The sequence below is a fragment of the Crinia signifera genome, chromosome 1 (assembly GCF_055691185.1).
Source record: "Crinia signifera chromosome 1, ASM5569118v1, whole genome shotgun sequence".
Lineage (NCBI taxonomy): Eukaryota > Metazoa > Chordata > Amphibia > Anura > Myobatrachidae > Crinia > Crinia signifera.
In genome coordinates this window covers 422680678-422707948 of record NC_139217.1, presented here as the reverse complement: position 1 = coordinate 422707948, position 27271 = coordinate 422680678, and the positions used below count along the sequence as shown (strand labels likewise).

The following is a 27271-nucleotide window of genomic DNA, read 5'->3' as shown; positions in this document are numbered from 1 at the left end:
TTGTGGCGAACCGTCCAAATTCACCCACAGATGCCTCTCACAGAAAAATCTGGACTTCCACCTTTTGGGATACCTGCATGATCCCTAATTCAGGCTTCAAAGAGGACATGTGCACAAGTGGGGAGCCTGAGCCCTTGAAACCATAGGGCAAATTGGACTGCTGTTCCCAACAATCTGCATAACAACATCCACCAGACCGACCAGGATGGTAATATAAACTCTTGTCAGTTCTCATATATCATATCTCAGCCCCAAATCGATAGTATCCCGGCGATACACCATATAACCCCTTCGGACTTCATGTCTAGGGATTCATTGTGTTTAGTGTGATATTTTATATATATTTTATATGTATTATCTTTATTAAAATTGTTATACTTTTTTGAGAAACTTCTGGTACAATTATTGGTACAGCCAGCGCTGGCACTATTCTCTTGTTTTTAATATTGTTATCCTTGGGTCTGACCACCCTGTGCCAGCTGCTGTTGATTTGCGCACCACACATATATTTTTTTCAGTCTGTATATCAGCATTGATATGCAAACCAGACCTGTGCTAGAAACACCACAGCGGACAGCAACACCCCAGGCAGGGAAGAGGAACTGCATGGGTTTTCAAAGATAGCGGGTGCTAGAATGAACACTATATTGTTTTACATAGTGTGTGGCCCTCACATTATTTGCATAAAAGTCAGCTGACTGAATGCTGACCAAAGAAAAATAGCGTAACAATGAATTTCAATTATGTTTTTAATGCCTTCGTTTCAAACGTGAAGTCATTAAAAACCAGCCCATACTAGACCTCAACTTTAATACAGAAAATTGTTTCTCAGAGGTCGTGCTTCAAAGAGGTCTACACAACGAACAAAACAGATTGCTCAAGGAAACTAATAATTGAATTTCCTGGTGACGACAGCTGAGCTACGAATTCCAGTGTAGAAACAGCAAGACCGCAGCCCCAGTATAAAATGACAGCGGTTCTACAAAAGAATTACTACTGGCATTACTTTGCCACATTGAACCCTCCGAACTAAATATACTGAAAACAGACTTCATAGAACAATTCACAGCAGGATATGATCACTTAGGGCTGAATGTATTATTTGAAATACCTCTGAAGTGTCTATCGAGCGGAAAATTACATTAAGTTGTGGCTTTGACGGCCAAAGAGGTGTTGAATAAAAATTGGAATTTAAAATAGTTTACGAATAAACAAGATGATTTTACTTATCTTTTACAATGTCAACATTTCACAATTTTTTGTCTTTGTATCCCACCCACTGCATTTATTGGATTTCTTTCTCAAAGGCACAGTAACAGAGGGCCTTATTCTAGTTCACTCTGACAAAATCCTTCTTAGATGGACAAAACCATGTGCACTGCAGGTGGGGCAGATGTTACTTGTGCAGAGAGTTAGATTTGGGTGGGGTTTTACTTCAAAGTGAGATCTATATTGCAGTGCAAATATAAAACAGTCAGTATTTACCCTGCACAGAAACAAAATAACTCACCCAAATCTAATTATCTCTGCACATGTTACATCTGCCCCCCCCCCCTGCAGTGCACATGGTTTTGTCCATCTAGGAAGGATTTTGTCAGAAAGAGTGAACCAAAATAACCCCCAGAGTGACAGAAGTTGAGTTTGGGAGGAGAATACAGTTTTTTGCACACGCACAGTCTCACATCTACCGTTGCAATAACTATATACATGGTTTCTCACCAATCACAGCCATTCATCTCCGAGGCTCCTGATACAGCTTGTTACTACACTTATTTATGTAACAAGTCTTTATTAATGTCACCCAATAGCAGTAATTCTCTAATCTCCCAGTTTCACAGTTCTCAATGTAATGAACCTTTCCTTGAGCTGAATATTAAATCACTCTCCTTCCAAACGTGACCCCTCCTCTGCTTACCTGTTCAGTTAAAAGTTTACACAATCTTCTGTATAGGCCATCAATATACACTACAAGATCATATTCTAGGGTGTCCAATCCCGGGATCGGGATCAGCGGGATACCGGGATTTGGCCCCAAAATAGCCAGGGTTTCCAATCCCGGGATTTTGGGATTATGCCGGGCAGCGTCTGAGCACCCACTCCCCGGCTGTGCGGCTCTGCACAGAGTGGCGGTCAGAGGTGTCACGCTGCACAGCCGCACCACTGCTGCCCGACCCCCCCTTCCGGCATAACTCCAGCACTTGGCGGACGCCCGCTTGAGACAGCAACCCCAGCCCTGCCTCCCACTTTAGGAAGCAACTCCGGCCCTGCACCGATGAGCACCATCTGTCTGCCACACCGATGGCGCTCCCGCAGTTTGGGGGGGGGGGAAGAGCAGTTTTTTTTTATTAGGGAGCAGGTAAGTATAGCCTACGGCGCAGGGTGTGTGTGTGCAACATATACCATACCACAAGATACATCATTGAAATATAAAAATATTCTGAAAAATTTAATAATCCGTTATCCAAAATTCATCTGGTCCCAAGCATTGATGAGGGATACTCAACCTGTAGTCTAAAAATGTATTTAATCATATATTTACATGGGGCAATTTTTGGATTACTATTACTTTAACAGTAACCCCCTGTGCATCCTGCTGCTTTATATTTACAATGCCCCCCCCCCCCCCCCCCCCTTGGGGATTAGACCCCGCCACTATATGCAGAGTGCAGTGGAACGTGCACTATATTGTACAGGGTAGTACAGTAGATTTACAAAAGAAAAAGGCACTGGTCAGTTATTTATTTATTTATCTTAAGGTGCCCATACACTGAGCCGAAATCGGCCCAAATCGGCTCGTTTGATGTCCCCTCAGATCCAATGCGCGGTCCCGTGCAGCAGAGGCCAGGCTGCGGGGTCCCGTCAGCTGATTGGGTGGCGGGGGGTGGCTGGGAAGCGGCGTGGGGTGGGCAGCGGGGTCCGGCGAATGGGAACTGAGTGAGTAGCGCTAATTGCCGGCGCGGGAAGTGCTTCTGAATTTGAAAACACTGGGCGGACGCCGATTGGCTGAATCTCAGCCAATCAGCTTCCGCCCAGTGTTTTCAAATTCAGCAGCGATCCCACGCTAATCGCAGAGCAGCGGCTGCTTAATTTGAAAACACTGGCCGGACGCTGATTGGCTGAATCTCAGCCAATCAGCTTCCGGCCAGTGTTTTCAAATTCAGCAGCGATCCCACGCTATTCGCAGAGCAGCGGCTGCTTAATTTGAAAACACTGGCCGGACGCTGATTGGCTGAATCTCAGCCAATTAGCGTCCGGCCAGTGTTTTCAAATTCAGAAGCGCTTCCCGCGCCACAGCACGGTGAATAGCACTATTCACTCCGTTCCCATCCGCTTCACGGACCACGCTGACCCGTGCCGCAGGGACCCAGCTGCCTGCCACATGCCGCAGGGACCCTGTGCAGCCCCACGTACTCCGCTGCTGCTCCCCGCCACCTCCCCAGGGATATACATGCAATGGGGGGGGGGGGGGTATGTCCTAAGGATAAGTCTGACCCAGTATATTGGGGCCTTTACCTGTAAGTTTCTGTTTTTATCTCTTTCCCGTGTTTTTCCTTTTTTTTTAAAGTACATTACGTGTGAACACACATGTTGGCTACATCATTAGGATTGTTTGGCTACAGGGACAGTTGTTTTAGAACCAATTTCTGTATCATTATAAAAAGACTAGTTAATAGCCCACCAAAATGATGGCTTAGTCCCTATCTGCTCCGGGTATGGATAATAGGATAGACAATAGGTTGACCACTGAAGGTCGACATGTATGAAGGTATACATGGGTTAGGTCGACAGGGTCATTAGGTCGACAGTCAAAAAGATCGACATGGGGTTTTTCACTTTTTTTACACGGTCGACATGGACACTAAAAAAGGGCACCGCTGCGCTTGCCATGCTTTGTGCCCACTATTTTATTCACCGACCACGTCCTAGCAGTTGGTAGGGCATGAAATACCGCCTGTCGGCACATGTCGGCTCAATAAAAAAGTTAAAAATCTTCCCCATGTCGATCTTCAGTCACGTCGACCTAATTGCTTGTGTCCCATCTGCTCCTACCTGTCTTTACAGCTTTCTCTCTCCATATCCATGACTGGACCCTGGTGTAATTATAACCCTGGTCCAATAAGCATATGAATCATTAATTGCTATTCTTTGCATTCAGTATTTCAGTTCGTTTTCTATTGAAGTACATGTATTATTTTCTAGATCGATAGTATTTGACTAGTACACTAAGCTCCTGTACTGCAAAACGTCAAAGACTTTAGCTAAATCTAAAAAATGCTATGTCCCCTGACAATACACTGGCAAATGTCTGTCTCACCTTCTCATAAAATACAGATTTGCTTGACACCATTGATCATTAATAAAACCATACTGGATAATCCTGACCATGTTATTTGGTACATTTTAGCTTACATACAACAGTAGTTCTAACTAGTTAAACGGAACCAACATATGACGAGTCACTTCAAGCTGAACACCCAGCTCACCCCTCCCCACTATACTTACCTGTCCCCCCTTCTTCCCTCCTAAAGGATGGCTGACCTATCTCCATGGTCAACAGTGAAAGCCGATGGACGCACTCAACACCTCCCGCCACACATGTTGGAGATTACTTAGATTTAGCGTTTTGCTTAACAGACCCCAAGTGTATGCAAGAATACAAAAAAATAAATAAATGATGTATTTAGAACAAAGGTGCACACAGTGTCCACAATTCCTCATCTGTTGACGAATGACAATAAAATGACAGACAACATCCAACATGAATAATTAATAATCATAAGTAAAATCTTACCTGCAGTGAAGATCAGCTCCTCCTAAATCCTCAGCCGATACTTGTTCCCCAGTAGCTGCTTTTACCTGAAACACACAAAATTTGATACGAAAATTACATTTTGTTCATAACACTTAAGAATCATTGTTCTGGGATCGTCCGTTTTCATCAAGAATACTGTAGGTCGAATTTACGTTTGACCCATTTAATGTCAGCTCTGTTTTTCAGAAAGTCTGTACATCAGGGGTGGCCAAACCGGTCCTCGAGATCTACCAATGGTCCACGTTTTCCAGGTTACCTAGCTGGTGCACAGCTGCAGTCATTACTAACTGTCATATTTTAAAACATGCTGCATTCATTCCTACTATAGATCCACAGCTGTACATCGTCGAAAAGGTCCGCTGATTGTCGAAAATTGCCGCAGATACCTTTATATTACTATATACAATGATATTAAATAAAATACTTTTATATTAATTAAAAATAATATTAAAATAAGGTTTCACAAAATTATAATATAAAGCAGTGTTAATGCAAATGACAAATATGAAACTTAACAGGAAATCTCAAATGTGAGTTGGGTACATTAAAAGGCATCCACTAAGATGCAAATTTTTATGAACTCATTGCAGGAAAATTTTACAGCATCGCAACCTCAAGGAAGGGTTTCAGAACGACAAGATGAAAAAAGTCTGTAACAGCACCATGTAGGATCAGGAACATATCATTCTCCAGTATATTTAGGGGGGTATTCAATCTGGAGGTCACGGTGGTCGAGCTTGCTCGACCGTTGTGACCCTGTCCCGTTTTTGGTCAGCTCGACTGAGAACACGCAGGCGGGATTCAATGTCCTACTTGCAGTGGGATGAGAAGGGGGCGTGGCCGCGAGTTGTGGCCGGGAAGAGGCGAGCTGCAGCCGGCAGCTCGTCACTTCCTGGCCGTTCTCGGCAGAACGAGCCCGACAGCTTGTGGGGAGATGTTCGCTAGTGATTGAAAGGCACAAATTAGACATTTCTAAAGATTAAGGAAAAAAAAGTCTTAGGGGTGTCCAAAAATGTTCAGGTGTGAAGGCGGTGGTTGGGAGGGGGGAGTGTTTGTTTTTTTAAACGGCGATAATTTTTTAAATTTTTTATTTAGGGATATCCAATTAGCTCCCCGTCCTTCTGCCCTGCCAAATTTAATAATTTTTAAGCAAAAACACAAGATAGTGGACCTGCATGTTTTTGCACCTGCGATCAGGTAAAAAAAAAATTAAAGCTTATAGAGTTTTGTTTTATCTGTCTAAAGGTGCCCATACACTGTACAATTATAGTATGCAATTTGAATTAGAGGTACTTATGTAATATCTGGGCTCCCGTTTTTCTTATGAGACCGCGTCTGCTCGCCACGCTTCGGGCACGGTGGCTCGCCACACTATATAAAATCAACTCCATGCGTAGTTGGATAGTAGGGGTATAAAAAATTGGGGTGCATTTAACATGGGAGCCCAGATAATACATAAGTACCGAATTAGATAGCAGAGAATACGTTTTGTAATGCAATGAGATGCAATCTAGTACAAAAAGTATGTGCAGCACAAACTTTTTGAGCTGTGTGATGGGATGTGTGCGGGAGCGCGCATCTCATCGCACCCAACAATTGTACCGTGTATGGCAGTGATGGCTAACCTTGACACTCCAGATGTTGTTGAACTACACAGTACTTGTTTCCTAGCACGGCGCCACCGATTTTAATCTTAAGTCATCGGATATATCAGATCGGGTCGCATCGCATGCAACCAGATCGCATGCAATACGATCAGACCCGATTTTTAATTGTACAGCCACCCTGATGGCTGATTATTATTTTAAATGCCCCCCCCCCATTGTTAACGCCACCCCACTGTTAACGCCAACCCGAAGCGTGGCGAGCCCGCGAGAGGCGGTGGTACACGTCCTCCGACCTTTTCATACCCCCACTATCCACGCCGGCGTGGAGTTGTTTTTATAAAGTGTGGCGAGCGCAGCGAGCCATCGAGCCCAAAGCGTGGCGAGCCCCGCGAGGATGCGACGCAATTTTAACATTGTATAGGAAGCTCTTAAAACCCGAATATCGGGTCAGATCGGGTCCCATCGCATACCTTAACTAATGGTATGCGATGGGACCCGACGGGCGCCATGCTAGGAAACAAGTACCAACTACACATCCCAGCAGGGCCGGTGCTAGGGGGTTCGGCGCCCTCCTGCAAACTATAAATTTGTGCCCACCCAAACTTTACAAAGGGAGGGGTGTGGCCACACAATAATGCTCCCACTCCAAATTACACTACACAGTAGCACAATCTTATTCACCTAACACAGCACCAGTGCCGTAACTAGCCATTTTGGTGCCATGTGTGAAAAAAACAGGGACAGTGCGCGCCGAAGGCGCACGCAAAATTGTAGAAGCGTGGCTTCATGGGGAATTGGTGTGGTCACATAAAAGTACCAATAACACCATAATCCCCATAACACATTATGCTTCACACCTCAAAGCCCATAACACATTATACCACACACAGTAATGCACATTATTCGTAATGCCACACATCATGATGCCCCTTGCACAATATGCAGAACACCATAATGCCCATTACACATTATACCACACACTGTAATTCCCCTTACATAATATGCCATGCACTATAATGCCCATATGACATTGACACACATTATGCTACACATAATGCCCTGAGTACTCCTGCATATGCCTACATTTGTAGCGTTGCTTATTCATAACACCCACACCAGTTGCGAAAAGTAGTTGCTCTGCTTACAAGTAGTGCCCACACCAGTTGCCGACAGTAGTAGCGCTGCGTAACCATATACCCACTCCAGATGCTGACAGTAGTACCTCTGCTTATACATAGCACCCACACCAGTTGCCAAAAGTAGTTGCTCTGCTTATACACATGCCCACACCAGTTGCCTGAAAGTAGTACCTCTGCTTATCCGTAGTGCCACACCAGTTGCCAACAGTAGTAGCACTGTGTAACCATATGCCCACACCAGTTGCCGACATTAGTAGCGCTGCCTGTACACATGCCTACACCAGTTGCCGACATTAGTAGCGCTGCCTCTACACGTGCCCACACCAGTTGCCGACATTAGTAGTGCTGCCTCTACACGTGCCCACACCAGTTGCCGACATTAGTAGTGCTGCCTCTACACGTGCCCACACCAGTTGCCGACATTAGTAGTGCTGCCTACACACGTGCCCACACCAGTTGCCGACATTAGTAGTGCTGCCTACACACGTGCCCACACCAGTTGCCGACAGTAGTACTGCTGCCTACACACGTGCCCACACCAGTTGCCGACAGTAGTACTGCTGCCTACACACGTGCCCACACTAGTTGCCGACATTAGTAGCGCTGCATATAGACGTGCTCACACCAGTTGCTGACATTAGCAGCGCTGCCTATACATGTGCCCACACCAGTTGCCGACATTAGTATCGCTGCCTATACACGTGCCCACATCAGCTGCCGACATTAGTAGCATTGCCTATATACGTTCCCACACCAGTTGCCGACATTAGTAGTGCTGCCTACACATGTGCCCACACCAGTTGCCGACATTAGTAGTGCTGCCTACAAACGTGCCCACACCAGTTGCTGACATTAGTAGCGTTGCATACAAATGTGCCCACACCAGTTGCCGACATTAGCAGCGCTGCCTATATACGTGCCCACACCAGTTGCCGACATTAGTAGCGCTGCCTACACATGTGCCCACACCAGTTGCCAACATTAGTAGCGCTGCATACACACGTGCCCACATCAGTTGCCGACATTAGTACACTCACACTTTACAATGGTGGCACTGGCAGCTGATCCTCTCCTGTTTCCTGGTGTCTTCAGTCAGCCTTGCTCCCTTGTAGCTCCGCCCCTTCTGGTCAGTGTAGCCACGCCCCCTCCATCAGTGTAGCCCCGTCCCCTTTCGGACCCTGACGATGACCAGCTGATAATGAGCCAGGAGGGATCTCTGTGCCTCCGGCGCTGCTGCCTGTGATAAAGTGTGACAGGCGCAGCAGCAGCCGGCAGGCAGGCACGGAGGACAGCAGAGGATGCACAGCATGGACAGCGCCTCTCCTGCACAGCGCCTACCTGGTTTGCATCCTCTGCTGAGTGGGTAGCGCCGGCCCTGCATCCCAGCATGCTCCTGCTATTTGGCCATGCTAAAACTGATGCAGGGCATGCTGGGATGTGTAGTTCAACAACAGCTGGAGTGTCAAGGTTAGCCATCACTGGTGTATGGGCACCTTTAGACTGGCAGAATTAAACGCCTGATAAGTGCCAGCATCAGGACTAATTGGATGGCCCCAGGGGAGTTAATTAGCCCCTGGAAATGAATGCGGCTAATTGGATAACTCCAATAGACTTGATGACATTAGCAACTAGGGCCAAACTTTTATAATTATTAAAATGCCCTTTTCAGTTGTTGGTTTTTTTATTCATTAAACAGGTCATTATGGGTTTTCTTTTGAGTGACCAAATGTAATCCTCTGTGTCATTTAAAATGGGCTGAGATTCAAACAGAGGTTATTGCTGCATCTCCCACAAAGCCCACCTGGTGACAGAAACATTAGAATTAGGGGTTCACAGTGACAGGTTCCCCAATACAGTCAGCTCCTACGCAGTAACATCACAGAGAAAGAAAGAAAGACGTCTGTTACGGTCACCTAGCCCCAGCACGAACTCTATCAAAGTGATTGGTGCCTTAATTTCCTTCTACACTTCACCATCTGCCACAAAATTCCACACAACGAGCTATGTCATACAGAGAGCAGATAAACAGAAAACTCAGAAATATAGTAATGACGGAAATTGAAGAATACACTCAAATAAATGTATTGATTTGTCCCACAGCAAAAGAATGAAGTGCAGTATCTAAATGTAGCCTACAGATAACATGTACTAGATGGCTAGGTCTCCTCTGAGACACCATTTGAATCACTGACGTTTGAAGACTATAAACATAAATCAATCAATAAAATAAATAATTGCATTTTACAAATGTCTTTAACGGTTGAATGAAGCATTACACAACTATGAAATTACCGGATATTAATCACACGGAAGAGATCTGCAAGTGCAGTGAGAATCTCTTTAGAAACAAAATCCAAAGTGGCTGTCATCTGTAGTCTGCCATATATGCTACATGGAGTATTTTTTATTTTTTAAAATGAATTGTCATGTATCAAGTGCCACCAAGTTACGCATTAGACATAGAGAGTATTTTGCCAAACACACACGCATACTGTACAGAGGCAGAACTCTGTGAGGCAATGCAGTCATCTGCCGCTGGGCTCCTGCTCTCAAGGGGGCACCGCTCCACCACTGCCAGTTTAAATCCATTAATTGAAAGCCATCAAAATCGCTTCTGTGGCTGAGTTCTGAAATATGTGTTCTCCCTCTCTCTCTATGTGAAAGCCGCTCAGTTTTCTCGTCTGAAAGCCGCCCAGTGTGTATGGGGCAGCGATGAGTGGTGAATGCTGCTGCGCACTCCCGAATCAACGCTGCCAGCCACCGCTCATCTGCTGGTATTACCAGCAGATAAGCGACAGAGAGGACGGCTATCCCTAGCGTCCTGCTATGGAAAACCGTCCAGCCCCAGGGAAAATGGCTGGGCAGGGGGGAAAACATTCAGTGTGTATGCACTGAGCGTTTTTCAGCCCAGCTATTTTCCCCATCATCGTGCACAATACAAACTGGACAATAACACTCAGTGTGTATGGACCTTATGTCTCTCATTCTCTATGTGTGGCCAGATAGATGGATGCCTCTCAGCTCAGCAGTTCTTGCTGTTGACAAGGTCCACAGTGGTAAATGCAGAAGCCGTGGCGTGAATGACTGCCTAACACAGCAGCCAATTAGCTTTCCAGTACATCTATGGAATGTGGTAGGAAGCATACACAAACAGGGCCTAGGTCTCAGTCAAAACCCAAGCATTGTAAAGCAGCAATACTTCCCAATAAATCACCATGCTGATGTACTTCAGCAACTTTAAAATAGGACTGGCTGGTGGACAATGTCCTATCTCCAAAGAAAACTTGGGCCAAGGTCGACAGGGTTGTAGGTCGACATGGGTCTAGGTCGACATGGGTCTAGGTCGACATGGGTCTAGGTCGACATGTGTTTTTCACTGTTTTTGAGCCGAATGTCGACACAGTCGACATGGACACCGTTGTAGGTGAACCACAGCGCCACGCAACGCTCGCTATGCTTCGGGCGCGGTGCCTCGCTGTGCTCGGCACACTATTTTATTCTCCCACCACGCCCTAGTGGATGGTAGGGCATGAAATACCGCCTGTCGGCACAGGTTGGCTCAAAAACAGTGAAAAACTCATGTCGACCTAATGACTGTCGACCTAAACCCATGTCGACCTTGGCCCATGTCGACCTATAACCCTGTCGACCTTGGCCCATGTCGACCCAACGTGGCCGACCTAATGACTGTCGTCTAATAGATGACAGTTTCCCCTGCAAACTACTGTATTTTATATTTGAAGTTTCCCAGCTGTTTTTTGTTGAACTTTTAAATGAGTAAGAAAACACACACGCAGAAACATTTATCACCAGCGTCACTGAGTGGGCAGGCTACCAAGCAACAGGTCTCCTCTGAACGCTATCCCTGTTCTGAGCTGGCCAGTGATTGGAGCAAAACAGCGATTCCCGAAGGTGCCGTTACTGCTCTTTATCGATACTCTTCTTTCCACACATTTAATTGAACTCAATGTAGAAATCAATGTACTGGTGGCTGACATTTCCCTAGGGCCCGGGCCTATGCAAATACACAGGGCAGAGTGCACCGCAGAATGACGCTTAATTAACACTTGAAAACCAATTGAAGACCAAAGAGAAATGAATCATGCATATTTATCATTGCACAGACAGGTATAGATCTGTTTAGAACTTCCTTCACAAAATAGTGGCTGGGCTTTTCAAACAGAAAAGCTCAAGCAGAGTGTTGATAGTCTGCAGGATAAAATGGAAAACATTAAAATCAACAATGGTATATTGGTTCATGGCTGGATTTCATATGTATGAGATTGTGGGACACCAGCCAAGGAAGAATGCCACACTAAAGCAGCAGTAAATCACCACAGTAACCACCTGCCATTGAATGTAATGTTAACAAATTGTGCAAAGTCCAGGCTTAAATATTTGTGTGCAAATTTGTAAAACCACTTTCCCCACAGACAACTTGTCAGAGAATTAACTAGCGGCAGAGTAATCTCTTCCTGTAATAGATATTACCATTGGCAGAGTAATCTCTTCCAGTATAGATATTACAATTGGCAGAGTAATCTCTTCCTGTAATAGATATAACTGGTAGCAGAGTAATCTCTTCCTGTAATAGATATTACCATTGGCAGAGTAATCTCTTCCTGTAATAGATATAACTAGCGGCAGAGTAATCTCTTCCAGTATAGATATTACAATTGGCAGAGTAATCTCTTCCTGTAATAGATATAACTAGTGGCAGAGTAATCTCTTCCTGTAATAGATATTACCATTGGCAGAGTAATCTCTTCCTGTAATAGATATAACTAGCGGCAGAGTAATCTCTTCCTGTAATAGATATAACTAGCGGCAGAGTAATCTCTTCCTGTAATAGATATAACCAGCGGCAGAGTAATCTCTTCCTGTAATAGATATAACCAGTGGCAGAGTAATCTCTTCCTGTAATAGATATAACCAGTGGCAGAGTAATCTCTTCCTGTAATAGATATTACCATTGGCAGAGTAATCTCTTCCTGTAATAGATATTACCATTGGCAGAGTAATCTCTTCCTGTAATAGATATAACCAGTGGCAGAGTAATCTCTTCCTGTAATAGATATAACCAGTGGCAGAGTAATCTCTTCCTGTAATAGATATAACCAGCGGCAGAGTAATCTCTTCCTGTAATAGATATAACCAGCGGCAGAGTAATCTCTTCCTGTAATAGATATAACCAGTGGCAGAGTAATCTCTTCCTGTAATAGATATAACCAGTGGCAGAGTAATCTCTTCCTGTAATAGATATTACCATTGGCAGAGTAATCTCTTCCTGTAATAGATATTACCATTGGCAGAGTAATCTCTTCCTGTAATAGATATAACCAGTGGCAGAGTAATCTCTTCCTGTAATAGATATTACCATTGGCAGAGTAATCTCTTCCTGTAATAGATATTACCATTGGCAGAGTAATCTCTTCCTGTAATAGACATAACCAGTGGCAGAGTAATCTCTTCCTGTATGGATATAACCAGTGGCAGAGTAATCTCTTCCTCTATAGATATAACCAGTGGCAGAGTAATCTCTTCCTGTAATAGATATAACTAGTGGCAGAGTAATCTCTTCCTGTAATAGATATAACCAGTGGCAGAGTAATCTCTTCCTGTAATTGATATAACCAGTGGCAGAGTAATCTCTTCCTGTAAAATATATTACCAGTGGCAGAGTAATCTCTTCCTGTAATATATACTGTGTATATCCAGTGGAAGAGTAATCTCTTCCTGTAATATATATATCCAGTGGCAGAGTAATCTCTTCCTGTAATAGATATAACCAGTGGCAGCATAGGCAGATTTAAGGGGGGGCGAATGGGGTGATAGCCCCTCCTAGACTGCCGCCAGTCCTTTCACTCACAAGTGGACGGTTGGCGGAGGTGGCTGTGAAATGCGGCCGGGGGCAGGACAGGAGCACACACCGGCGGCTGTGTGCTGACTTCCTCATAGTGGTGACAGAGTTCACCACTATCACCACTAGAAGTAAGTCCGCACACAGCTGCCGATATGTTGGTGGCCGCTCTGACCGCACTGTTTGTCTGCTGGGGGTCATCTGACTGCTCCTCTCATCTGTAAAAGGTCCTCTGCTGTACAGGGGTTAATTCAGTATTGTGATCACACAATTATGTATATAATTATGTTGTTGGACAATTTGATAGAAGGGGGTGGGATAGGGAAGGGGAGGAGGTGGGACTGTGAAGGGAAGGAGTCGGGACTGTGAAGGGGAGGAGCCGGGACTGTGAAGGGGAGGAGCTGGGACTGTGAAGGGGAGGAGCCGGGACTGTGAAGGGGAGGAGCCGGGACTGTGAAGGGGAGGAGCTGGGACTGTGAAGGGGAGGAGCCGGGACTGTGAAGGGGAGGAGCCGGGACTGTGAAGGGGAGGAGCCGGGACTGTGAAGGGGAGGAGAGGAGTCAGGACTGTGAAGAGGAGTCAGGACTATGAAGGGGAGGAGTCAGGACTATGAAGGGGAGGAGTCAGGACTATGACGGAGGAGTCAGGACTATGAAGGGGAGGAGTCAGGACTGTGAAGGGGATGGTCAAGATTAAGCAGTAACAACAAACCCCCCCCAGAAGAAAAGTCTAGATCCACCCCTGAGTGGCATATTAATCTCTTCCTGTAATAGATATAACTAGTGGCAGAGTAATCTCATCCTGTAATAGATATAACCAGCGGCAGAGTAATCTCTTCCTGTAATAGATATAACTAGTGGCAGAGTAATCTCTTCCTGTAATAGATATAACTAGTGGCAGAGTAATCTCTTCCTGTAATAGATATAACTAGCGGCAGAGTAATCTCTTCCTGTAATAGATATAACCAGCGGCAGAGTAATCTCTTCCTGTAATAGATATAACCAGCGGCAGAGTAATCTCTTCCTGTAATAGATATAACTAGTGGCAGAGTAATCTCTTCCTGTAATAGCTATAACTAGCGGCAGAGTAATCTCTTCCTGTAATAGATATAACTAGCGGCAGAGTAATCTCTTCCTGTAATAGCTATAACTAGCGGCAGAGTAATCTCTTCCTGTAATAGATATAACTAGTGGCAGAGTAATCTCTTCCTGTAATAGCTATAACTAGTGGCAGAGTAATCTCTTCCTGTAATAGCTATAACTAGTGGCAGAGTAATCTCTTCCTGTAATAGCTATAACTAGTGGCAGAGTAATCTCTTCCTGTAATAGATATAACTAGTGGCAGCATGGGTGGATTTAAGGGGGGCGAATGGGGCGATCGCCCCTCCTAGACTGCCGCCAGTCCTTCCACTGTGGATGGTTGGCGGAGGTGGCTGTGAAATGCATCTGGGGGCGGGACAGGAGCACACACACCGGCGGCTGTGTGCCGACTTCCTCATAGTGATGACAGTAGTCCACCACTATGACGAAGTCAGCAAACATCCGCACACAGCTGCCGCTATGTTGGCAGCCGCTCTGACCGCACTGTTTGTCTGCTAGGGGTCATCTGACACTACTCCTCCCAGTCTGGCTGTTGCAGAAGGAGATGGGATGTGCAAGGCTAGCATTACAGTGCACTGCATATCATCTACATTGAGCCTGAGTACAGCAGGAGGGGGTGAGATACAGAGGAAAGTTATAGTCTGCCTCATATACAGCAAGACTCCTGTCTATAAAAGGTCCTCCGCTGTAAAGGGGTTAATTCTGCATTGTGATCACACAATTATGTATATAATTATGTTGTTGAACAATTTGATAGAAGGGGGCGGGACAGGGAAGGGGTCAGGACGATGAAGGGGAGGAGTCGGGACTGTGAATGGGAGGGTCAAGATTAAGCAGTAAACCCCCCCCCCCCCCAGAGGAAAAGTCTGGATCCGCCCCTGAGTGGCAGAGTAATCTCTTCCTGTAAGAGACATAACCAGTGGCAGAGTAATCTCTTCCTGTAACAGACATAGCCAGTGGCAGAGTAATCTCTTCCTGTAAGAGACATAACCAGTGGCTGAGTAATCTCTTCCTGTAAGAGACATAACCAGTGGCAGAGTAATCTCTTCCTGTATTAGACATAACCAGTGGCAGAGTAATCTCTTCCTGTAAGAGACATAACCAGTGGCAGTGTAATCTCTTCCTGTAACGGACATAACCAGTGGCAGAGTAATCTCTTACTGTAATAGATATAACCAGTGGCAGAGTAATCTCTTCCTGTAACAGACATAACCAGTGGCAGAGTAATCTCTTCCTGTAACAGACATATCCAGTGGCAATGTAATCTCTTCCTGTAACAGACATAACCAGTGGCAGAGTAATCTCTTCCTGTAGCAGACATAATCAGTGGCAGAGTAATCTATTTTCCTATAACCATTACGATTCAGGCTTCTGCTATGAAAATTTAAGAACATATCGTCTTGTCCTCGGAATCTTATGTAGAGAGAACTCATCCAGGATGTACCCCAACTGTCCTGTGCCCCCTAGTGGACACTAAAGGGAAAAAAAAAACACTTAAAACATACAAAGAATCATTGGCAGACCGGATGTGCCATAATCAAGAATCCCCATAAAATTCCCATTTGGGGTTTTAAATTTAAAATGTACTTACTAATGGAGGTCCTCCTAAGAATATGGTTCCTTGTTTTTGAACAATGATGCTTTCATCAGCCATGGCTGGTACATATGCTCCACCGGCTGTACAAGATCCCATCACCACAGCAATCTGAAAACAATTATGTATGAAACAAGACTTTAGCAAACTATTATGTTGAAATATAAATAATGCAAAATAATAAACCACAGGCATAGATAAGCTGTCCTGATCCAGGGGTCCTTTGTTACTGCATACTGTTTCTCTGTCCACAGCCACTACAGTCATCATTAGCATGGCATGGGTATGTGCACTTGAGCCATCACACACAAGTTTCCATCTGTTCTGTGAGACTGCAGTTCCACCAAACCAGTTGTGAGCTGTCTTATTACACCATACCCCCCCCCCCCCCCCCCCACACACACACACACACACACACACACACAGATCATCGCTCATCTCTGTAAATAACAGCATTGTGTACAACTCCATGCTTGCAATACATTGGACAGTGCACACACATACAGCAACAGGGTTGGGGACACGGTGTAAACAAAAATTGTGGGATCATATTTTTTATTTTTTAGAAAAAGCACTGCAACAGTCAATAACCCAGGATGCCTGCTTGTCTCATGGTTACCAAAAGCCAGAATAGAAAGAAGGCAAATTACCTGAGAGATACCTTGTGACGACATCTTTGCCTGGTTGTAAAATATTCGACCGAAATGATCCCGATCTGGAAATACTTCGGCCTGACGAGGAAGGTTTGCTCCACCTGAATCCACTACAAAATGCAAAATCATGCAGTCCACAGTTATTCTACTGACATGCCAGGTAAGGGGCAGAGACAAGGCACAGATATCGGATCCCATCATTGTGTAGTCGATTCAAATCTGTATCAATATTGTTTCCCTAATTACAATGCAAAACTGGATACAAACCCAGCTCTTTGCACACATAAAAACCAGTAAATAACATTTATTATTGTTTAGCCAAGTACTGCCAGGTACACCCGGGCTCGACAATAGGAACAGCTGCTACACCGAAGGAGGAGGACAGAGATGCCAGAGCACGCCGACGCTGCAGAAGGGTTAGGTGTAACTCATATTGTTTTAAGAGACTAGCTGCTAATTTCAGAGCATGGTTAGAACATTTTTTGGTTTAAATTACTTTTGGTCAACAGTCAAAAGGTCGACACATGGAAAAAAGTTTACGTCTGTTTTTCCTGTATCTATGTCGACACGGACACTGTATAATGTACCATGTCCGCTGGCAATGCTACAGGCACGGTGCCTTGCTGCACTCAGCACACTATGAACAATTCGGTTTAAATTATTATTTTTTTAACTCATGGCAGCCTTTACACCATGTCCACCTAGACCAGTGGTAGCCAACTCCAGTCCTCGAGAGCTACCAACAGTTCTCATTTTCCAGACAACCTAGCTGCTGCAAAGGTGCACTCATTACTGACTGACCCATCTTAAAAGATCCACAGGTGGAGCAAATTACTTCACTTGTGATTCTGTGAGATCTGGAAAACATGCACTGTTGGTAGCTCTCGAGGACTGGAGTTGGCTACCCCAGACCTAGACACTGTTGACCTAATGAACACATACCAAAGTGGAAAACCCTGGAGGAAACCCACAGTTACATAGAGAACATATAAACGTCACATAAGCAGGGCCTTGATTGGGACCTGAAAGACGAATAACTTTTAAAGGCTTATTTATTTTTCTACTCAAGGGAACCCGTTTTGCATCAGTTAATTACCCCATACACACTAGACCACTTTTAAAAGAGATTGCTCATTTTGGACTTTGTAAGAGTTTGTTTTCTCTTAAATTGGGTACAGTATTCACATTGCTTCACTTTTTCCACATTCAAAATTGCGCTCAGGTGCATCCTGTTCCCACTGATTATGCTTGAGATGTTCCTACAGTTTAATTGGAGTCCACATGTTGTGTATTCAGTTGATTGGACATGATTTGGAAAGGCACATACCTGTCTCTATAAGATCCCACACCTGACAGTGCATGTCAGAGCACAATCCAAGCATGAAGTCAAAGGAATTGTCTGTAGACATCCGAGACAGAATTGTCTTGAGGCACAAACCAGGGGAAGGGTACAGAAAAATATCTGCTGCTTTGAAGGCTCCAATGAGCACAGTGGCCTCCATCATCCATAAATGGAAGAAGTTCGGAACCACCAGGACTCTTCCTAGAGCTGTCTGGCCGTCTAAACTGAGCGATTGGGGAGAAGGGCCCTAGTCAGGGAGGTGACCAAGAACCCGATGGTCACTGTCAGAGCTACAGCATTCCTCTGTGGAGACACCAGAACCTTCCAGAAGCAAAACCATCTCTGCAGCAATCCGCCAGTCAGGCCTATATGGTAGAGTGGCCAGACATAATCCACGCCTTAGTAAAAAGCACATAGCAGCCCACCTGGGGTTTGCCAAAATGCACAAGAAAGACTCTCAGACCATGAGAAACAAAATAATCTGTTGTGATGAGAAAAAGGATTGACCTCTTTGGCGTAAATGTCAAGTGTCATCACCAGGCCAATACCATACCTACAGTGAAACATGGTGGCGGCTGCATCATGCTGTGGCAATGTTTTTCAGTGGCAGGAACTAGGAGACTAGTCAGGGTAGAAGGAAAGATGAATTCAGCAATGTACAGAGACATCTTGGATGAAAACCTGCTCCGGAGTGCTCTTGACCTCAGACTGGGGTGACAGCTCATCTTGCAGTAGGATAACAACCCTAAGAACACAGCCAAGATATGAAAGGAGCGGCTTCAGGACAACTCTGTGAATGTCCTTGAGTGGCCCAGCCAGAGCCCAGACTTGAATCCGACTGAACATCTCTAGAGAGATCTGAAAAATATCTGTACACTGACGCTTTTCATCCAACCTGATGGAGCTTGAGAGGTGCTGCAAAGAGGAATGTGTGAAACTGCCCAAAGATAGGTGTGCCAAGCTTGTGGCATCATATACAAAAAAGACCCGAGGCTGTAATTGCTGCCAAACGTGCATCAACAAAGTATAGGCTGTGAATACTTATGTACATGTGATTTCTTAGTTTTTTATTTTTAATACATTTTCAAACATCTCCCCAATTTTTTTGTTCACGTTTTCATTATGGGGTATTGTGTGTAGAATGTTGAGGAAAAAAATGTACTTCATCCATTTTGGAATAACACTGTAACATAACAAAATCTGGAAAAAGTGAAGCGTTGTGAATACTTTCTGGATGCACTGTATGTACAGACGGATCTGGCAGTGTGTTCTCCACACACACTACCCAATCAGTCATGATTGACATCAAAACATCATCACATCACAGGCAGCACACTGCAGCAACTATACGGGTGGTCAACAGCATTGAATAGGTCCCGCCGGTAAAATATCAGCATAGATTGAATACCCTCCTTAGAGTGCATTGATGTCGTCAATAAATGAATGTCGGCAATATTTTTATTACATAAGGGTGATGACACAAAGCTTTAGTAATATGGAATAAAAAATAAATAAAAAAAAAGGATCTCGGAACTCTGGTTATATTCAGTCATTTCAGCTATGAATTAATCTACCTTAAATAATGAACATGGTTGTGTCCCACCTTACCCAGGTAAACGCATGGCAGGTGGTTCTGCATTGCAATTTCCTGCGCTCTCAGATGCTTCTTTACGGTGATCGGGTAGTAGGTGCCGCCTTTCACAGTTGCATCATTGGCTACAATCAGGCATTCGATCCTGTGAGGAAGGGAAGCCATACAATCAGGTGTCTATCTAAGAATCAGTGGGAGTTGAGCTGTGTACACACGGTGAGATTTGACATTAGATTTTGACTATATAGTCAAAATCACATGCAGATCGCACAGGTTTTTTACCTTGCGATCCCGGGACAGCACAGATTGAAACCCAGATAGACAGGGCAGCAATGACTATATAGTGCAAGTCTAATGCAGATTGTATGAATTTTATGTAAATAGTACAGAGTTAGCAAATATTACATAGCAATTGAATCTGAAGTCGAATAGCAAGGGAATCTCACCCTGTGTACACACCATTAGAGAAGAGATCAAAGACAAAGTTATCGCTGACATTTAGGGGTCCGGGACAGTACCAACAATATCCAATGTACTGAGCTCTGACATAATAGGTTATCACTGATTTGCTGCAAGAACAAACGTAAACCTTTTATAAACCATGATGAATGCATGATAATCTTACATCTACATTTCTGGATCTTCATTATTGGGTTACTGGTATACAGTATCATGAGGAGAATACATGCTACTTTTTAGGGTCATAACTGTGCCCTGACCCCAGAGTGTAGATCGAGACCCCAGCATTGGTGTGGAAAGCATCAGCAGAACACCATCCGCCACCCCCAGCTTCACAGTACCTGTTATACATAACACCTTTCATCCACCAAAGGTTATAGGAATTCTTATGGGGCCTACACACGTGGAGATTTGTGCCAGCGATTTAGCATGGGAGATTCAGCATGAGCGTTTCCCCTTGAGCTACACAGAATCTAGATTGCTCAAAGTGCCAGCTTGTTGCACCAGCATTTAGGCATGTGAGATTTACAGTAAGTAAGGTAACGCTGGTCGCTATAGCTCACTACACATATTACCATTACAGGGAAATGTTTACTCAGGGCCACACAAATACTGTAAAAATGACAGTGATTTTATCTTATGAATGCATTGCTGGTTATTAACTACAAACTTTTACACCATTAGTTTATCTCAATCACCAACCTGAGAATCCTCTTACCCAGATATACGACCAATTCCTGTTATTACACCGCCAGCGGGAACGTCTTCATTACCATACAACTGGTAACCAGCAAACTGAGAGAATTCTAGGAAAGGAGATCTGAAAAACAATATCGAATGTCATTGCATTGTAAACGAAAGCAAGTATCCAATAGGTCGTAGTCTAAGTCTTATACACCGTCGGCTAATTAACACAGACAGGGCGGTACAATTATCCTCGATGTTGGCGCTTACATGTGATTGTGTTTTGCCAAGATTTTTTCCAGAGAACGCCGGATAAATACACAGGTCATTGACCTTTCATGGATTTTAGTTTTTTTCCCCCCAAGATATTTCAAATTTTCAGGCCTTTGTACCAGCCCACTCACCCTGTCAGTGGACTTTGCTGACCATATCCCTTGTCTGCTGTCCATGTACTGCATGTCTAACTGGGAAATGGCCTAATGTCAAAGTGTTGCTGACCTATTTTAAAATAACTGCATCAGTGTGCATACTCAGCAATTGTCCTTGTAATTGTGGCTCACCGTGTGAAATAGCACAAAAGTACACAGTTGCCTGTGACACTGACGGAGAACACCCAGGGCATGCTGGGATTGTGTCTGTCTCACAGGTGCACCAGCTCTATGGTGCAACAAGATGCTTGTGGTGTCTCAGTTTCTGTGGAAATAGCTCAGGATATTTAGCACTGAAGCAAGGCTTTCTTATTAGCAGCTGCTTTTTATTACATAGTGCTAACGTGTAGTCACTTCTTATTTTTTGTGGTGACAGAGCTTACTGGGCTCAGGGACAGAATATACTGTTGTCATTTAATTCATAAGCCACAGTATATGTGAGCTATAGAAAGATTTTATCAAATTGCCATCTGCTGGGAATTCTAACATACTCTGGCAAAGACAGATTTTTGTTGTGATGTGGGGTGTTTCGTTTAAGAACCAGCACATGGAAGGATAACTACATCACCCAGCATTAAATACTATTTTATCCAACAAGCAATACTGATGTGCAGTGTCTGATTTACCGGCTCTCTTCACTCCACAAATGCATAACGCCTCTTCTGCAATTGGTTACTCCCTCCCACTCTTGCTGCCAAGATTTTGGCTGTTGAGCTCCTTATCTCTACAATTCTGTAATGCTGGGTATACACCTCAATTCCCCTGATTTAAACGCGTTGTACGACCGACTGGATGTAAAAAGTGCAGCATTGTACCTGACCCAATGCATGGCCCCGCCGGTTGTTTGTTGGATTGGAGATTTTACCTGCTGCACTTAATATTTGTCATCTACATTGAATTGGGTACTGATCGTGTGTAGATCGTGTACTCCAATCCATCGTGCAGCCATCGTACGAGGAAATCGTTTCACGATCGTCGCAGGATCATGGTTGTTCTGGTGTGTGCCCTACATAACCCTCCCCATCAGACTCTCCAGACCAACTCCTTAATTAAGCCCAGCCGTCTCTCATCCTAACTTTCTGTTACTGCTCACTGCTACCCCTTATGTGTCACTCATATCAGAAGGGGTAGCACTGTGAGCAGTAACCGCCCCCCATTAAAATGTAAGCTCTTGTAAGCAGGGCCCGCTCACCTCATGTGCTCTTTCCTCTCTTTGAGTATATATATTTTCCATTCCTTACAAGGCCCAAACCCTAGGTCTCTACCACCATAATAATTATTTCAGTGTCCTGTACACTGATGCAACTCTCTTTACCATGTACTTGGTCTAAAGCGCCTTTTACTGTAAGTCATTGTTTTCCTGTTTTTTCTCTTTTATGTATTCTGCTAGGCGCTGCGGAACCCTTGTGGTGCCTATAATAATGATAATAATATTGTGTTCATCATCAAGAAGTGTCTGAAAGAATTAAAAGTTTTTCCGTGAACCTTGGGAATACAATTACTGCAAAATAATTCCACATATTATTTCCAATAAGATGTCACAGGGAGAAATAATTAACTTTAATAAGAACTTTTACTGAATGAAAAGAAAAAAAAGTTTCATACCCAGGATCTATAAGTCTGTCAATTCGCTCTCTCGGTAAAAGTTTTCCTCTTGAGGTGTGGAGTGTTCGGGCTTTTTCTCCTCCTCCTACAATGGCAATACATGTATAAGTGTACTCAGCGGAAAGCAAATCTAGGTACAGTGATGTTACATTTGAGCTGCGACGTCTGATTGGTGATGTATGGAGTAACTACACAAATTGCAGAACTTTGTGCCATAAGCGCACAACTAAAGAGATTAGCCTGCAAGTTATACAAACTTTTTCCAGTGCCAGAGTTTACTGGCAAAGGTATTCAGAGACAAATGCAGGACTTGCATGGGAGGTTCTATATTTCTATATGGGGAGGAGCTAAATTATAGGATTAAAAGAATGGCATCACATTGGCCCTGTACTCCACCACAGACCTGGTGGGATGGAACACAGAATGAATACATTGATAGAGAACTATTTCAACTCTAAGTAGTCCAGGAATATCAATGGTTTACGATAGTAAGCAATGTTTCCCACTTAATGTATGACTTACCAGTAATAATGCGATTTGTGTGCACCTTGTCAATAACTTACTGTACATCCAAGTATTTACAATGCACATTTCTCAACATGCCATCCACTGCGCCGCACAGTAATTCCACACACTGCCCCCACAGTAATTCCACACACTGCATCCCCAAACTATTATATAGACAAAACTTCACTTGTCCACTGCCATAATTAATAGATTTCCTCAGCAGAGCGTACTACTCTATTGTATTGGAACCAAGACCCAGGACCACCAGAAGCAGGATATCCAACCTACTGTGCATACATGCATATTCTCCTCACCAGCATCCATAGTCAAGGACATTCCCCTGAGTGTCTCCTGTATAGGATACTAAAGCTAAAGGTCAAAGTATCATTATGTATATTCTACATATCATTGCCACTACTGTGCACTTGGGTGTACTATATCATCCAGCACTAACCCCATATGATCCTGGTTGCACTCAGAGATACTGCATAGCATACCGGCTGCATCCGGAGATACTGCTTAGCGTACCGGCTGCACCCGGAGATACTGCTTAGCGTACCGGCTGCACCCGGAGATACTGCTTAGCGTACAGGCTGCACCCGGAGATACTGCTTAGCGTACCGGCTGCACCTGGAGATACTGCTTAGCGTACCGGCTGCACCTGGAGATACTGCTTAGCGTACCGGCTGCACCCGGAGATACTGCTTAGCGTACCGGCTGCACCCGGAGATACTGCTTAGCGTACCGGCTGCACCCGGTGATACTGCTTAGCGTACCGGCTGCACCTAGAGCTACTGCTTAGTGTACCGGCTGGATCCGGAGATACTGCTTAGTGTACCGGCTGGATCCGGAGATACTGCTTAGCGTACCGGCTGCACCCGGAGATACTGCTTAGCGTACCGGCTGCACCCGGAGATACTGCTTAGCGTACCGGCTGCACCCGGAGATACTGCTTAGCGTACCGGCTGCACCCGGAGATACTGCTTAGCGTACCGGCTGCACCCGGAGATACTGCTTAGCGTACCGGCTGCACCCGGAGATACTGCTTAGCGTACCGGCTGCACCCGGAGATACTGCTTAGCGTACCGGCTGCACCCGGAGATACTGCTTAGCGTACCGGCTGCACCCGGAGATACTGCTTAGCGTACCGGCTGCACCCGGAGATACTGCTTAGCGTACCGGCTGCACCCGGAGATACTGCTTAGCTTACAGGCTGCACCTGGAGATACTGCTTAGCGTACAGGCTGCACCTGGAGATACTGCTTAGCGTACCGGCTGCACCTGGAGATACTGCTTAGCGTACCGGCTGCACCTAGAGCTACTGCTTAGTGTACCGGCTGGATCCGGAGATACTGCTTAGCGTACCGGCTGCATCCGGAGATACTGCTTAGCGTACCGGCTGTACCCGGAGATACTGCTTAGCGTACCGGCTGCACCCGGAGATACTGCTTAGCGTACCGGCTGCACCCGGAGATACTGCTTAGCGTACCGGCTGCACCCGGAGATACTGCTTAGCGTACAGGCTGCACCCGGAGATACTGCTTAGCGTACCGGCTGCACCTGGAGATACTGCTTAGCGTACCGGCTGCACCTGGAGATACTGCTTAGCGTACCGGCTGCACCTGGAGATACTGCTTAGCGTACCGGCTGCACCTAGAGCTACTGCTTAGTGTACCGGCTGGATCCGGAGATACTGCTTAGCGTACCGGCTGCACCTGGAGATACTTCTTAGCGTACCGGCTGCACCTGGAGATACTTCTTAGCGTACCGGCTGCACCTGGAGATATTGCTTAGCGTACCAGCTGGATCCAGAGATACTGCATAGTGTACCGACTCCACCTGGAGATACCGCATAGTGTACCGGCTGCATCCGGAGATACTGCTTAGTGTACTGGCTGCACATTGTTTAACCCAGGACTGGGCAACACCGGCCCTCCAGATGTTAATGAACTACACATCCCAGGATGCTTTGCATTAGTTTTGCTATGTGGCCATGCTGAAACTGATGCAAGGCATGCTGGTATGTGTAGTTCATCAACATCTGAAGGGCCGGTGTTGCCCAGCCCTGGTTTAACCTGTGGTATTCTGCACATGATCTCTATCAGTTAATAAACTAACCCATGGTTATAGGAGTGGACTAGCCTCAATAGCACATTGCTAATACTGGTCTTCTCTCAAAATCAGTCTCTTCTCTCTCTCCCTGAAACTCACCCCTTTATACACATTTCTGTCTCAATTATCCTTGACCCTCTTAACACTCATGAGATTTTTACATATCTCTCTACATTGACAATAACATCCACAAACTGTCGCCATAAAAAACATTCACAAACCACCTGCAGCTACACCTATCTCTCTCTACTGCTTCTATTAGTTGGTGGCATTTCAATTAATCCAGGCCCCAGCTTCTTGCCCCGCTCGCAGACACCTAAATCTCAGGAACATAGTAATCCAGCTAACCTCATAAACATCAAATGCCTCCCTTCACCCCCCAAATCACTAAAATGTGCATTATGGAATGCACGCTCTGTTAGCAACAAATTAACATCCATCCACGCCTTCTTCATTTCAAACAACTTCAACCTGCTGGCTATAACAGAAACATGGCTCTCACAATCAGACACAGCCTCCCCTCCACGGTGGTCTCCACTTCACACTCACCTCCAGGCCTGGTGATAGCAGAGGAGGTGGGGTTGGAATATTACTATCCCAATCCTTCACATACACAGTTCCATACAGGTTCCATCACTCACATTCACATCATTTGAAGTACATTCCATCAGAATTTACACTCCTTTCTCGCTGCATGTTGCAGCTATCTAGCGCCCACCTGGGCAACCAACACGATTTCTGGAAGATTTTTCTGCCTGGCTCCCTCACTTCCTTTCCTCTGACATCTCAACCATCATCATGGGCGATTTCCACATTGCTATTAATAGCACAAAATCTGCTGCTCATGCCTCCAAACTTCTCTCTCTAACCTTCTCGCTCGGCCTCTCTCAATGGACTCATAGGGAGGGCCACTGCCTTGATCTTGTATTCACTAAACTGTGCTCAGTGTCTGAATTCACCAATATTACTTTCCCTCTCTCAGATCACAACCTTATCACCTGCATGCTGTCCTCTAGTACTTCAAACTCAAAAACACTGAAATCACTTAATCCATCTCAAGCCCACCTCAAGCTCTCAAAACAGCCCTGGATGAAGTGGCTCCAGTTACCCACCACACTCACCGTAAGCCTAGACGCCAACTGTGGCACTCTAAATTAACAAGACACCTAAAAAATCTCTCATGCAATGTTGAGCGTAAATCTCACAGTCCAATGGATTTCTCACAGTCCAATGGATTTCTTTACATATAAGACTATCTACCAGTCCTATAATTATGCCCTGGAAACTGCCAAACAAACATATTTCCAAACTCTAATTTCTGCTAAAGCTTCTAACACAAAATGTATTTTTAATACATTTAAATCCATTCTCAAACCTCCCTCACCCAAGCCACCAGCCACTATCCATGCACAAGATCTTGCTTCCTACTTCAGGGATAAGATTGACAAGATCAGAGATGAATTGGTATGCTCTAACTCAGTTGGTGATCTGCTCCATTCCATGCCTGAGCCCTTTTTAGTTCATTTGATCCCACGAATGAAGATGAAGTATCTGCACTTTTCTCTTCCTCCCACTCTACTACCTCTCCTCTTGACCCTATACCCTCACAAATAAGTAAATCTCTGTCTCCTGTGCTCATCCCAAGCTTAACTAAAATCTGTAACCTCTCTTTCTCTACTGGTGTCTTTCCTTCATTGTTCAAACACGCAGTTATTACTCCGATTCTGAAAAACAGAATTCTGACCCAAGCTCTCTCAACTTCCATGCGCCTCCAAAC

The 27271-nt window shown here is 44.9% G+C and overlaps 1 protein-coding gene across 1 annotated transcript in view; it reads right to left on the bottom strand.

Annotated features, from left to right (window-relative positions):
• MCCC2 (methylcrotonyl-CoA carboxylase subunit 2) overlaps positions 1-27271 on the bottom strand; it is a 71681-nt gene that overhangs the window by 38559 nt on the left and 5851 nt on the right. Inside the window, exons 3-8 of the mRNA XM_083151885.1 lie at positions 22876-22960; positions 20877-20978; positions 19717-19844; positions 16764-16876; positions 16111-16224; positions 4793-4857 (exon numbers count right to left, since the gene is read on the bottom strand). Of these exons, the coding sequence (XP_083008011.1) occupies positions 4793-4857; positions 16111-16224; positions 16764-16876; positions 19717-19844; positions 20877-20978; positions 22876-22960 (607 nt within the window). The remainder of the gene's footprint in view (positions 1-4792; positions 4858-16110; positions 16225-16763; positions 16877-19716; positions 19845-20876; positions 20979-22875; positions 22961-27271) is intronic.